At 49.7% G+C, this 14,926-nt stretch overlaps 1 protein-coding gene across 2 annotated transcripts; it reads left to right on the top strand.

Moving 5' to 3' along the window:
- Window positions 1–2,613: 2,613 nt before the first annotated feature.
- DEF8 (differentially expressed in FDCP 8 homolog) lies at window positions 2,614–14,502 on the top strand. 2 transcript variants are annotated; one of them, XM_079988259.1, is made up of 12 exons: window positions 2,614–2,749; window positions 6,215–6,349; window positions 7,314–7,414; window positions 7,744–7,893; window positions 8,641–8,782; window positions 9,612–9,776; window positions 11,019–11,146; window positions 11,292–11,405; window positions 11,604–11,684; window positions 12,135–12,275; window positions 13,344–13,453; window positions 13,584–14,502. In XM_079988259.1, the coding sequence occupies exons 2-12, from the start codon at window positions 6,226–6,228 to the stop codon at window positions 13,684–13,686; spliced, it is 1,359 nt and encodes a 452-aa protein (XP_079844385.1). In that variant the 5' UTR covers window positions 2,614–2,749; window positions 6,215–6,225; the 3' UTR covers window positions 13,687–14,502. The 2 variants fall into 2 exon arrangements, with proteins under 2 accessions (XP_079844385.1, XP_079844384.1); XM_079988258.1 differs by lacking the exon at window positions 11,292–11,405 and having other exon boundaries at window positions 2,631–2,749.
- The last annotated feature ends 424 nt before the right edge of the window (window positions 14,503–14,926 follow it).

Here is a 14,926-nt window from a genome sequence, read left to right as displayed (position 1 = left end):
CTTGCCTGCAGGTGTTGTGACACTGGTGTGTGTCCTCTCAATGGGCCCTTCAGTTAGCTGAGCCTCAAGAAATGCCTAGTGAGAAGACTGGCTCTTGGCAGCAGCTGTGATCTGTGGGGCGAATCCTAAAGTGAGGATTGGCTCAGTGATGTGTGCAGCACACCAGATGTCTTCAGGGTGATGGCACAGCCTATTCTAACGCCCCACCTACATGGCTGATGGGAATGACACCAGGCAGAATGCAGACCATACCCCAAAAATAGCAAGAGAGAGTTTTGCACTGGAAAGAACACACTCCTGCCTCTAATGACAACTGCTAAGATTCAAATGTTTGTTGCAACAGTGGACCACCTATGTAACTTACCACAGAATAACCTGAAGCTATGATCACTCTTGGAATCCAGTTGAACCAGCTTTCACCAACCTGGTGATCTCCAGACATTGTTGGACTACAACTCCCATCAGCACTGGTGGGAGCTTTAGTCCAATGACATCTGGAGACCACCAGGTTGAAGACTCTAGGATAGCAGTCCATCTTTTCTACCTTACTATGGTCCTGCTGCTGCAGACTAGGGCAGTCTTTCTGGAAGTTCCTTCTGAGCAGTGTCCTGCAGGATGGCCCTCAGCAACACCATATCAAAGATGCCTCCTGGGACCCACCCAACATTGCTGAGGTCCAATGGTGTATTCTGCACTCTTTAACCTGCCACACTGGCATTCTCAGGAAGGTGCCTTATTCTGAGTCATTCTGCCGTCTAGCTCAGCACTGTAGACTCTACAGCTCCCAAGGTTTTCAGACGCAAGGGGTTTATTTCCTGCCAGACACAAAGATGCTGCTGATTGAACCTCAGGCTGTGTGATAGCCTGGGACTCTGAATCGGAGCCAGAGGAGTCTCAGTCCACACTGGATCCTTTGCCTCAGGTGGCATCTGAACCAAGTCTGGGGCCTGATTCTGAAGAGCCCCAGTCTGCACAGGTTCCCCTGCAACAAGCACCAGCTGGGCCGAGTCAGGGGCCTGAGCCTGCCCTGGCTCCAGATGCAGGGGATTACCTCGTTGCCTTCATCTGGGCAATCACTTACAGCTGCTCCACTACCAGTTGGGTCAGGAGAGGCTGAGGAGGCCTCTGGATCTAGTAACCCACCAACATCTCCTGAGCTGCAGAGGCTGAGGTCTGAGAGGAGAGACCTGAGTACTCACAGAAGGAGTGCTCACCTTTGGGTGAGACAGGGAGGTGAGTCACTGGGGGATCAAGACCCTGACATAGATAAAAGGCTGCTGGGCCCCGCCTCAGGTTGAGGGAGCAATGTTGCTGTTTGCCAGAACCTGCCTTGGCCCTGTCGGACTGACTCCTCGCGGGACCCTTGGATTCGGGACCAGACCTGGACCGCGTTACTCGGCTTACCCCCAGAGCTAGCACAGGCAGCCTGCCTGCAAAACATATGCTCTACCACTAAGCTTATGACACTTCCCCCAGGGAACACAAGAAGCCACCATATACAGAGTCGGGCCATTGATCCATCTAGCTCAATATTGCTCACACTGATGGACAGCTCTCTGGAATTTCAGGCAGGAATCTCTCTCCCATGCCTGGAGACACCAGGGATTGAACCTGTTACCATCCTCATGCATGGAGGTTTTAGCCCCAACTTGAAATGTAAAGGGGAACTTTCTACCTACCACTTTAGGTTATTTTACTATACATATATAATTTGTGTATTATAAATGCACTGCAATAGGATGGACTTATATAGCGAAATCTTACTACTTAACATGAATAGAAACAAAAGAAAGCAAAATGAGAAACCCTTTCTCAAAGTCATAAAAGATATCTGACATAACCACAGGTGCCCCACAGCTATGTAAACTGTTCACCAATGTAACAACGGCCTGGTAAGCTGACTTTTGAGCAGAGAGAGTGACATGTTCCCTGCCCATTACCGGTCGCAAGGAGCACCAAGACCTTTCAGGAGCCTCGGCTTGTTTCTTGGCATTTGCACCCCGCCTTTTGTGGGCCCTGCCTGGCGTGGACCACCTTCGGGGTCTGCGGTGGGTCATGCTCCAGCTACAAAGACCATCCCCCATCCTCCTCTCTCCTTGTCCTTGCATATCCTTGGGAAGGGCTCTCTCGGGCCTCTTTTGTGAGACAGACTCCTTACACATCTAGAACTTTTATTCACTCCCTTTTTTCAGGACCTCGCAAGAAAAGCCCGAAGGAATACCTTCGTGGAAATCAATTAAATGAATTGGGTTGGTGGCCGCGGAAAAGGGCTTCTGCCCTGATGTTTTTACATTAGTCAAAGACTGTCCGTAGTCAAGGTCTTGTTTGAGGGAGGACTGAGAGCTGTCTTTGCTCGGGACTTGCGCGGTCTGCACTGCAGGGAAGCGGGCTGCTCCGAGCCAGGATGCCGAGCCCCCTTCCCTCTGCGAAGCGTATCTCCTTTTCAATTTGCAAGGGCTTGTCTCGGGCCCTGCAAAGGGACCCGCAGGCCTTTCTGCAGCGGCGCCCCCTCCCGGGCCTTGGAGGCGTCGTCGCGCCGCGGCTCCTCCAGGCCGCGCGGGGGCAGCAGTGGGCCGGTCCGCGCGGGCCGGTTTGGGCGGCGCTCGTCGCTGGCCAAGGCTTGGCTGGGGGCGCCCCGCCAAGTTGCCATGTAGCGAGGCGAAGAAACGGCGCGTCCGGGCCGGGCAGAGGCGCGGGCAGCCGGGCCGGGCCAGGCCGCATCCCCCCACCCACCCCCATGGGCGCGCAGGTAAGGGCCGCGGAGCGCAGGGGGCTCTTCCGGGCTTCCCCCCTCGGGAAAGGGGGTCCCTGGGGTCGCGGAGTGGGGGGTGTTGGGCGCTCCCCTCTCTCGCTGCGCCCCTCGCCGCCGCCTCGGGTCTCCGGGGAGCCTCGGTTTCCCCGTCTGCCAACCTTTCAGGTCGATTGAGGCGGGGTAGGAAGCGGCTCGGGGTTGCTTGAGGACGCGGCTCCCCACCCCCACCCTCGAAAGTGGAAGGAAAAAACCCTGCACCTCCCTCCCCTCCCGCGCCTCGAGCTCGGGCTCTTCTGCTCCCCACGCAGGACTCTCTTCCCTCCTTCGACCCGGCAAGAGACTCCGCCGCCCGGTGGGACACAGCAGGTCTTGAGCGTGCAGCCTGGCTCACTTGCTGAAGCCCTCTGGCTTTGCTCCTGGTCGTGCCCTCCCTCTGGGACCGCCCTTCTCGCCTCTCTCTCTCTCTCTCTCTCTCTCTCTCTCTCTCTCTCTCTCTCCCACCCACCCCCAATAATAATTCAGTTGTGGGACCCTTCTGATCTAGGGATCACCTCCCAGGGATCTCTACGTTTGTTTTCGTTGTTTTCACTCGCCCGAGGCCTCTCGCAGCCTCTTCCAAAAAAAAGCACGAATCTGAAAGGCAAAGCCTGTGAAAACCCGTTTCAAAACGTACGCCACACGAAAGAGAAAGGACGTGGAAGGCCATTTAGGGTTGAAAAACCTCATTCTCCCTGCCTTGAAAGTGTGGTTTAATATCCAGATACACTCTGGTCCCAGGTGGCAGTAGGGGGTTGTTGCCTTTGGGGCTCCTCTCTAGGCTCTGCAGGTCCCCATTTCTGCTCCCCTGATTCTCACAGCCCACCAGCAAAGCCAAGACACTCGGTCTCGGGCACTTCCTCAGTTGCCTCTCTGCCTTCTGCACCTGTTCTTTCATGCTGCTTTGGGTACCTGTGCCAGCTTTTGCTGCTGCACCAAGTATACATGTGTGCATGTGGTGAGCACCTTGGACACAACAGCCTCATGTGATCGGTAGGTGCAGAATGTAGGACAAAGGATGCTTTCTAGCTATGGTAATGGGTTTACTGGTACACTGGCCTTGCCATCTGATTATCTACAGAAAAGTAGGCTAAGACAAGAGCCCACCAGTTGCTTTGGCAGGAAAGGTCATTGCTCAGTGGTTAGAGCATCTGCTTTGCATGCAGAAGACCCCAGGTCCAATCCCTGATGGTATCTCCAGGGAGGGATGCAAAAGGCTCCTTAATCTGAGCTCTTGGATAGCAGCTGCCAATCAGTGTAGACAGTACTGAGCCAGATGTATCAATGGTCTTACTCCTTTGTATATTCCTATAAGCGTGCAACCAACAGTGCCATACCAGGTGTTTTGCACTACAATTTTCATTAGGCTCAGTGAGCACTGGTGTTGCTGGCATCTGGAGGGCACCAAGTTGATGAAGGCTGGTTTAATGTGTTCTTCAAAGTATAATGTTATATGTAGCACAAATTGAGGTATTTCATCAGGTTTACTCATTTTTCAAAAAGAAAAAGATTTTAAAGTCAGCCAGATTTTTTCCCCTGTTGCTTATATATTATTTTGTTTATTTTGCTATTTATAGATTGCCTTTCAGGCTGTTCACATCACATTAAAGACACAAAATTATACAACCCTGAGGTTGTAAATGTTAAATTCTGTACACCTAGAAAACTAAAACAGCAGCACCTAAAAAAACAACAAAAACAGCCAGCAGAATAAAACTGAGCTGGAAGCAGGAGGTTTTTCTTTTTTAAAAAAATGCCTTAGAACAAAGCAAACATCACTTTTCTAAAGTGATGTGGACAACCTTAGAGCTCAATTATCAATGTCTTCATGATGAAAAAAAGGCTTCTTGGATTTTATTTGAGTTGTTTCCGTGGTTAGTAAAGGGAAGGTGCTAATAGCCCAACAAAGTGAAGATGATGTCATTTTAAAGGCTCCTTAGAGCATGAGACAGAAGGGAAGAGCAGCTAATGGAAGGTTCTCATATATGCACTTAAATCTCAGTAGGGAAGTTGGAACAGAATGGTAAAAAGAGATTTGTACAATAACATGCTTGGAAATCTGTATTTCTTTCATAATAGTTATCCTAATAATGATAATAATTTTTGTGTGGCTGTCACCCTACCAATTGATTCCTTGCCATCAAGGGACAATGAGACAGGGCTGATTGATGTCATGCTGGTTTCAAATTCATTTAGCTGGCTTTCTTACTAGCCCTTCTCTGAGGGTCCCTAGATAACCATCAGTGGTCATGTGATGTTATGGGCAACTCCATTGCTGGAGGCTCCAATTCCCAAAGAGGAAGGCTAAGCATGGTTACATATAAAAAGTAGTCTCTCAAGCAAGTGTGGTTGTATGCAGCCCGGGTGGTCTTGGCCATGTGAACCACTCTTCATCAACAGTGTTAGAAACTGGGATAGAAAACCTAGGAGCCAAATGGCTTCTGGGTTGTGGGCACTTTTAATTTATTATTCTGATAAGCATGAGCTAATATGAAATTCACATAAGTGACACATTGTTAATATAACATTTTAGCAGAAATTGTTAATACATGTTTAATTTGGTGTTTACAATAAAAATATTGGTACCATACTTCAGTTTTCAAAATATTCTACTCTTTATTGTTAAACTCCTTTACATATTGTCTATCCTTAACATATACTTCAAGGCTTCAAAGCACATACATTTCAGTAATCCTTAAGTGTCAGCCAGGTGCAAAGAATGGCATCCAGACTTTTTGAGGTGCTCGCAAATGGGGAATCTTTAGGTGCAAAATGCGCCTGGTGCCCTGCTAATTTTGAACCCCATTCCTCAACCTGGTGGGCTCTGGGTCTTTTGGATTACAACTACCATCAGTCCCAGCCAGCACAGCACAAAGGATTGTATTCAACTAAGGCCTACTCAGAGTACACCCATTATAATTGGTGGTTATGTCCATTAACTTTGAGGGGCCTACAGTGAGTAGGAGTGGTAGCAAATATGACCACAAATGTCTGAAGGGCACCAGGTTGGGGAAGTTGGATATAGACTCAAAGTGGCCAAAGTTTGCCTAGCTGTGCTGTCCACTGGAGTTCTTGGGGATTCCAGGAAGGAACTGGCAGTGACATCATAGTGCAGGAAGGGATGACACCTGACTGATGCACAGGAGCTGCCCTGCTGGATGCCTGCATGACTCTGCACAGTTATTGTGTAGCCATCAGAGGCTGCAGAACTGGATTTACTACCATCTGGGGGACAAACAAGCCTGAGAAGGTGCCTACGAAGGCAGGAGCCATATGGGAGACACCATCCTGAGTGGCTTCTGGCTGGGCAGGGCCCTTATGAGGAGCAGTCAAGCCAACTTGTCTACACCAGGAGTGGGGTCTGCCTAGTCCTAACGTGTAACACCTCTAGCCCCTCACCTTGGCTTCTGTGTGTGGCTTTGGCAGGTCGGACTGCTATGGAATATGACGAGAAGCTGGCTCGTTTCCGGCAGGGCCACCTCAACCCGTTCAACAAGGCCCCGCTGCAAAGCCAGCATGACCAGAAGACTGGGGAGACTGGAGAGGAGTTTCAGCAGAAAGGTGAGTAAGGCAGCTGAGTTCTCCCCTTGGGTAGGGCTTATAAGGGCATAATATTGAAGCTTGAAGTTAGACCCACTTAAGAAGAGGGGGCATCTGTGTTTGTGCAGAGCGTCTTTTGGGCCAGTGCCATCTGCTCAGGCTTACAGATGCTATCTAAAGTCTCTGGCCTTGTCTTCTCCTGCTTCCTACAATCCTTTGAAATGCAGGTACTGAGAATTGTACCTGGTAAATATCTGGTACTTTTCATATATATATATTAAGTGAAGCCCTGTATAACCTCAGAATCAACACCACAGTCACCAAGACTCCTTTTGGTCTCGTGGGCATGGAGGAAGACAGGAGACTGTGGCGTTTCAAATTCAATGAGTAGGAGGGGACACGGTTCACCCTCCAGATAACTTCTATGAAAGCTGACCTGCTACTTCCTTCCCTTGGTGGAGAAATGAGGTGACCCCTTTCTGACATGGACCTCCTAGCCACAGAAAAAGAGGAGCTGGAGGAAAGGCAGGAGGCAAGGACAGATTTGGACCTAGGCAGGTAGTTCTGATCCCTACATAACAAGAACCTGCTGAGTCAGGCCAATGGCTCATCTAGTCCAGCATCCTGTTCTCAGATGCCTGTGGGAAACCTGCAAGCAGGATCTGTGTACAAGAGCAACACACACACACACACACACACACACCCCGGTGGTTTTCAGAAACTGGTATTTAGAAGCATTGCTGAATCTGGCTGTGGAGGCAAGAGCATAGCCACCACGGCTAGAGACATGGCGCTGCGTAGCAGCTCCTCATACAGTCTTTCAAGAAACTGGGCACAGAGTTTCCCTTGCACTGCTTTGGGTAGCTTATTGTGGGGCAGGCGCCCTCTGAGACCCAGGCAAGCCGATGTTTGTATGTGAGAGGGAGGAAGGGATGTTGCAATTCTCTTCCCTCCTGACACTTTTGCTTCTCTTTGCTCCTTGTAGGCTTGAGGCTGGGCTTGTCCCCCGAGGAGGAGGCTGAGCTCCAGTGTTCAGAGCGCACCATGGACTTGGGTCTAGCAGAGGATCACTTCTCGCGCCCAGTGGTGAGTAGGAAGGAGGGATGCTTCTGCATTCTGGCCTTGGGCTTGCTGCCCCCCCCCCAATTGTACCTAAAGACTTTTACATATCTGGAGAAAAACAGCACTTAAAATCCCTGACGCCAATCCAAAATCCTCACACTTAACACCAAACATTAAACAGCCAGCCCACCATTCCCTGCCTTGCAGAGCAGGCCACCTCTCTGGCTCCACCAGATCACTGGGGCCACGAGGATATGGCTGGCCTAGACTGCTTGGCTATGGGGGCGGGCAGTCAAGGTTGTCCCTCTGTCTGTGCACTGACAGCCCCTTGGTGATCTGCTCTTCCTTTGCAGGGCTTGTTCCTGGCCTCTGATGTTGAGCAGCTGCGGCAGGCAATTGAAGAGTGCAAGCAGAGGATTTTGGAGCTCCCTGATAACTCGGAGAAGCAAAAAGATGCCGTAGTGCGGCTCATCCATCTGCGGCTCAAACTCCAGGAGCTGAAGGTGCACAGACAGGCTTGTAGAGGGGCATTTCCTAACCATAGGATGGGCTTAAGGGATAGAGCTCTGGAGTCTTCTTGCTGCCAAACAAATCCAAGACTTCTTTCTTGCTTTAGTTCAAGGTGAAAAATTTGTAGTGGGTGTCAAACTTGCAGGTGCACCGTATGATCATGAGAGCCAGCATGTTGGACTGGATGCGAGATTGCTGTGGACCTCAGATGCACCAGCTGAATCTCTGCTCAGCCATGAGTTGCTCAAAAGCCTCAGTCTGAGATGAGACAATCCCCCACCCTGCATCTCTGGGCTTCTATATCAGAAGGCATAGCCCCCAGCAAGGTTGAGCCGCAGCACATCTCAATACTATACCATGCTGGCTTTCTGTTTAAGATTCAGCTGTTTTAAAGATATATTTATTGCTATCTAACAGAGTGAGCCCAGGGGTGGAACACCTATGGGGGTCATCCAGCTGTCTGATCAGCCCTATCAACTGATATGGCCAAAGCTCAAGGGTGGTGGGAGCTGGAGTTCAGCAATGCTTAAATGGCCACTGGCTCCCCACTCCCCAATTGCTTTAAATAATTCTCCTTTTTGTAGTTGTTTTGCAGCCCTTTGGGCAGTGGGGAAGGGCACAGCTTTAGGGCCATGGCTTAGACTTCCAGAAGTGGGGAGAGAGGGCAGATAAAACCACAAGGCCCTTGTTGGGGGGCCGTGATTGAACATCCCTACGTGGCCTGCCTTTCCCTGTTGCAGGATCCCAGTGAGGATGAGCCCAACATCCGGGTGATTCTGGAGCATCGCTTCTACAAGGAGAAGAGCAAGAGCGTGAAGCAGACTTGTGACAAGTGCAGCACCATCATCTGGGGACTCCTCCAGACCTGGTATACCTGCACAGGTGAGAAGTCACACACCCACATCCCCTACCCTGGGGACCAGGAGTAGGAGGAGCTCCAATGGGAGATCAATTGCTGTTCCTCCTTCCAGAGCAGCGGAGGGGAACCTTTGGCCCAGTGGCAGGGGGCAGGGGTCCTGTGAGGCCATTTCCCCCAAGCCACACCCAAATAAAGAGCAGGTGAAGACACAGCTGAAAAGGACCAAGTGTGTAACCTGTGGCCCTCTCAGATATTGCTAGACTACAGCTCCCATCATGCCTGATCATTGGCCATGCTGACCAGGGCTGATAGGAGTTGGAGTCTAGCAATACCTGGAAGGCTACCTGCTTTGAGGCTCTGTTGCCAGAAGAAAGTTGTCTGTATGAACTGGATAGAAATTCAAAGACAGATGCTTGAAATAGTCTTATTCTGTATGCAGCATGTCCTGGATTCTGCAGTGCAATGAAAAAATACCAACGAGTGTTCTGGCCTCATCCTTTTAGGAGGGCACAAATATTACTCTCCCTCCTCATTCCTGTTGGCCTCCTCATTGTTCTGCCAATCAGGAAGCAGAAGCACCATGAGTTCTTCCTAGGCTAAGTGGGGAAGATCCTGTAGGGCCTAAATCTTATTCTACCTGCCATGGGTATTGTCTCTTTTTATGCAGTACTGTCTTTTTATGTCCTGTGGAACTCCCTGGCACACAACTTAAGAGTTTTCAAGCCCACTGTGAATTAGCTTGAGGTTCTGTTGTGAGGTGTCCCTGGAGAGACCTTTAGAGGAGATACGGGGGAGGACTGCTGCTGTTGGGGCCCTGTGGCTTCCTCATGCTTTCCTCTTTTTCCTCCCCAGGTTGTTCCTATCGCTGCCATAGCAAGTGCCTGAACCTCATCACCAAGCCATGTGTCCGCTCCAAGGTCAGCCACCAGGCTGAGTATGAGCTCAGCATCTGCCCAGAGACAGGGTTGGACAGTCAGGATTACCGCTGTGCTGAGTGCCGGGTGCCCATCTCACTCAGTAAGTGTTGGGGTGGGACTGGCTGGGGCTATCCAGACCAGGGGAAGGGGGAACCCCTGGCTCGCCAGGCTTAATTTGGCCCAACTATGCCCACCTGTCGGACACTTGATGTCAGGTGTGGGGAAGGTAAAGATGTGGCTGGGCCAGAGGGGTTTTGTGGGTCAAACAGCTGGCCAGCAGCACCTGCAAAGCCCTCTGCATGGTATTTTGCAGCTGCCCACAAGCTTTGCATAACTCCATGTGCATTACTGTGCAAGCTCCAACAATCAGCTGCTTGGCCATGCAGGCAAAAAGGGCCACCTGACATCATTGTTATGCTGGATGATTGATGGGTGAGTGGCCTTGCCCACCCTTTCAAACTTTGCCGTGAGAGAGCATGGGATATAAAGGGTCTGGTTTGCTGGCCAGATCCAGTGCCCCAGCTCTGACCTAAGCCTTCTGGATCCTGTAGGGTGCCTTCTCTGCCTCTTCCATATGCCCACATGGACCGAGGGAAAGTGCCATGAGTCATGGTCAGATACCCGCTATCCCATTTCTGGAACCTCTCCAGGCACTAGCTGTGAGGACTTAAACCAGCCTTGGACTAAAACTCCCATGAGCCTCAGCCACCTTTGCCGTCTGATGCTGAGACAGAGGGTAGTTGTCATCAAACAGTAAACGGAGGTCAATCTGACCCATGTTTCCCCATAATTATTTTGTAAGTTGGTGAATTCTCCAGTTGAGATTAGGCATGCATTTTAGTGGCAACTGCTTGTTGCCCTCCCTTCCCTTCTCGCCTAGAAAACTTTTACAGTGATCTGTAAGTCTGTGGTATGACCTGTGCACATTCATGCAAGGTTGTTTTTAAATGAGTGGTGCGATCTTACCCTTTTGCTGGTTCATGCAAACATGACAGAGTTGTTTTGCTCACAGCTCTGTGGCTTGGACAAGGACTCCAAAGAGACAGGATTTAGTGGACTGGAAGTGCAGCTCAGGAGCAGAGTGAATCCTTTGCATGTCAGGAGTCCCAGCTGTGAGCCAAGGCACCTCCAGTCAAAGGATCCCAGCAGCAGAAAGCTTGGAAAGCCCCCTCCCTGTAGCTGTGAGCTGCATTGCTACCAGTCAGGGTAGACAGGACTGCTTTTAGTGGCTCTAAACCTTACTGGCCATTTGTTGCCAGAGTTCTGCCCAGCCTCTTGGGAGTTTTGAAGATAGGGCTGCTTACCTCGACTGACCTGCCTCTTTCCCTCTGTCCCGCTGCAGGGGGAGTTCCAAGCGAGGCCCGGCAGTGTGACTACACTGGCCTCTATTACTGTAGCAACTGCCACTGGAACGACCAAGCTGTCATCCCTGCCAGGGTCATCCACAACTGGGACTTTGAACCCCGCAAGGTCTGTGCTCAAGTTTCCCAATACCAAAGGCCTTCTGTTGTCAGAAGTTGTAGCGAGTGGCATTAGAAGAGGACAGAGCAGGGATGGGGAACCCCATTGCTGTTGCCACTGTTGTCCATCCTTAATTGGTGACTGTGATTTCCAGGTATCTCGGTGCAGCATGCGCTACCTTGCCCTGATGGTGTCACGGCCGGTACTCAAACTGCGTGAGATTAACCCTCTTCTGTTCAACTATGTTGAGGAGCTGGTGGAGATCCGGGTGAGCATAGGAGGCGTCTGAGAGGGTATACTTGGCCTGAAACCTCTTCTTGATGTGTGCATGGGGAAGTATTTGGGGTTTGAATGAGATGTGTCCTCTACTGATATTCTAGCACCCAAAAGAGAGGTTCACATTACTGGGGAAAGACTGCCTGGCCAAGTGTTTCAAGGGAGTCTTTCTCTCCCTCTCCCTTTGCAGAAGCTGCGCCAGGACATTCTCCTTATGAAACCGTACTTCATCACCTGCAAGGAAGCTATGGAGGCTCGGCTCTTGCTCCAGGTCTGGAGGATAGATGGACCAGCCAGCTGCAGTTTTCTCTTATGTCCATTTTAAGCCCAGTATAGGGGACCACTTCCAAACGTTGGGCATTTATGTGCTCAGCCTCCCTTACACATAAAACCAGGTGGCTTGAGGATTTCATTTGTTTATAAGCATAATTCTAAATGGCCTGCTCATTCAAAAAATATTTATCAGTGGTATATGATAAATCTCAAAAAAATGGTAAAGCCTTAAAATACAGAACAAATGACCAAAACTGAACCACGTTAACTCTAAAAATGCTTGGGGAGGCTGGGATGTTTTCAGCAGGCATTCAAGGGACAACCATTAAACAGAGGAGCCTTTGAGTTCTTTACTCATACCCCACTTGCAGTTCCATGCTTTGTCTTGCCCTCTGCCCCAAATTCATCCGGTTGTGGCGGACAATAAGCAGTCGTGCTCTCCCTTCAGCTGCAGGATCGGCAACACTTTGTGGAGAACGACGACATGTACTCGCTGCAAGACCTGATTGACATCAATGCTGGGCGCCTCAGCTGCTCCCTTACTGAGACCCACACGCTCTTTGCCAAACACATCAAACTGGATTGTGAGGTGAGGGTTCAGCAATTGGCATTCAGAAATTTACTGCCACAGGATAATGGCAATGGCCACCAATTGAAGTAGTAATAAAAGGGAATCAGGCAAATTCATGGACAAAGCTAACAGTGGCCAGTAGCAGGATGGTCAGGTGCAAAAAGGGCCGTCCCTCAGCAGATTTAACATTATGTAAGACAACATACATCTCCTAAAATGCCCAGTGAAGGAGCCCTGTCCTCTTTCACTTCAAGCCACATCTAGCTACTAGTCAGGGTGGCTCTATGCTATCTCCAGGATCAGAGGAACCATGCCTCTGAAGGCATGTTGCTGAGGAACAAGAGTTGGAGAGTGCTGTGCTGTGCTCCTGACCTGTCTGTGGGCTTCCTTGAGCCATCTGATTGGCTACTAGTAAAAGGGGTGCTAGACTAGTTACACTTTTGATCTCATCCAGCAGAGCTGCTCTTATGTTACTATGATTCTTAGCAATTGACAGGCCCATTTTCCACCTCCGTGAATTTGTCTAAACCCTCTTTAAAGCCCTCTAAACTGATAGCCATCATCACCCATCTTGTGGTAGTGGAGTTCCTTACATCATATGCTGTATGATGGTGGACCATATTTTGTCTGCCCTGAATCAATTTCATCACATGATCCCAAGTCCTAGTATTCTGAGACATTGTACTGACCTTTGGCATTACGCAAATACATTACTGACAGGTAGTCTATAAGAGAAAGGAAAACTTGTTTCTTTCATGTATAATCTTATAATTTTATTTATTTAAGAATATAATTTGCTTAATCTTAAAGACAAATCTTTACCTCCACCATGTCTTCTTCATTCAATGCAGCACTTTATACTACATGGCATTTCCCCAAAATAGGTTGCTGTTGGGGGAAATGCAGTTCCTCCTCTGCAAGATTAGCACACCCATGTGGTTGTATGAGTGTTGTAGGCACCCAGTAGCAAGCAGGAAACCCCTATGGTGTCATTACGAGCCCAGCAACTCCACCCAACCTCTGTTCACTGGCAGTGGAAGTAGAATCTGAAACTGACTCACTGGCCTTCCTTTCTCATTCTTACAGCGGTGCCAAGCAAAGGGTTTTGTGTGTGAGCTCTGCAAAGAGGGGGATGTGCTCTTTCCCTTTGACAGCCATACCTCCATGTGCATGGACTGCTCAGCTGTCTTCCACAGGTGAGCTCCAGAGCTATGATCTGGCTTGCTCCAGTGCTAAATGTGTGGGTTCAAGTCAGGCAGTGAGAGGTAGCTCCTGCCTCTCGTCCAGATGAATGAAACTGACGAGCCTTTGTGTCTCCTTTTGCAGGGACTGTTATTATGACAACTCCACAACGTGTCCCAAGTGTGCTCGGCTAAATCTGAGAAAGCAGTCACTGCTCAGAGACCCCAGTGTGGAGCTGCAGGCTTAGAGGTGCCTTTCCTTGGCTGGAGGGAGATGGCACAAAGGAACATGGCAAGCCCAGGATGCTGGGTTTCACCTGTACTTGCCTGGGAGGAGATCAGCCCAGATTGGCAAGGAGGAGAACCTTCACAGGAGTGCAGCTGGGAATGGCTTCTCTAAAGGTTCCGGGAAATGATGCTGCAGGACAAGTGTCCTAGACTCTCTCTTACTAGAAGAGCCTTTGAGACTGCTCAGCACATCAGACTTTGCAGACTCTCCCTACCTGAAATCATGAGTTCAAGAGAGCACTGTCCTCACAGGACACAGGTTTTTGGGTGTGAGGAGGACAAGCTTTTGGGCCAGGGTTTATTCATGGCAGATCCTTCCAGGCTGAAAAACATTGGAGAAAGGGCCGACTGACTGTGATGCGAAACATTTGCTAGCAGCTTTCCTCGGCTGTTGCTTATTAACGCCACCGCTCTATGCTGGCACATAACATTGAGAGTGCCCCTGTGGCTTCCGTTTTGACAGTGATACATCAGCATGGAAGATGATCCGAGGCAGGTGGGCTTAGGGATTATATGATATCTAGAATTCATTCCCTCTAACTTAGATGCATAAAGTATCTGTGCTGGAGATCGGGTATGCAGGAGAGAAGAGAAGATGCCCTTTTCTCCTTCACCATCCCCATGGCTTTTGGTGATGGCAACACAAGGACTGGATGGATGATGAACTTGGAACAGACCCCAACAGCCAGTGAGACGAGACTGGAGTGGGGCACTTCAACCACAGTAATTTATCACGAGCACTAAAATCACTTTAAATAAAGCCGTGTGAAACTCTGGCTGCGTTACTATGATTTTAAGTTCTGCCTGCACAGACCTTGTCTTCTGCAAATATGTTACCTTCCTTTTCCTCTCCTGGAAGGCTCTCCTGGAAGGCTTCAATGTTGCATCCTCTGGAGCTATTCAAGACAGTTTGTGGCCAAACATAACATGAGGGCAGATAGCTAGTGCCACTACTTATTAAGATAAATTAACTTGAGATCACATGTCCAAGTAATGGAGACCATGTTGTAAAATGTGGTGCATATGTGGTAGTTAGCTGCTTTTCATTCTCGGGGTGCCCTTAGCCCCTTTGTCTCTATCTGAACTAAGGAGCCTCAGGTGCAAGGAAGTTGCAAATACAACAGGTTCATCTTTGCTATGTGTACAGCTCAGTAACTTGCAACTGAACCTGTAAATTGTGTTAACTGTAACATGATTTTA

The sequence above is a fragment of the Podarcis cretensis genome, assembly GCF_951804945.1.
Source record: "Podarcis cretensis genome assembly, chromosome: 8".
NCBI lineage: Eukaryota > Metazoa > Chordata > Lepidosauria > Squamata > Lacertidae > Podarcis > Podarcis cretensis.
The sequence above is the reverse complement of the archived record's forward strand: the minus strand, read 5'-3'. Positions and strand labels throughout refer to the sequence as shown.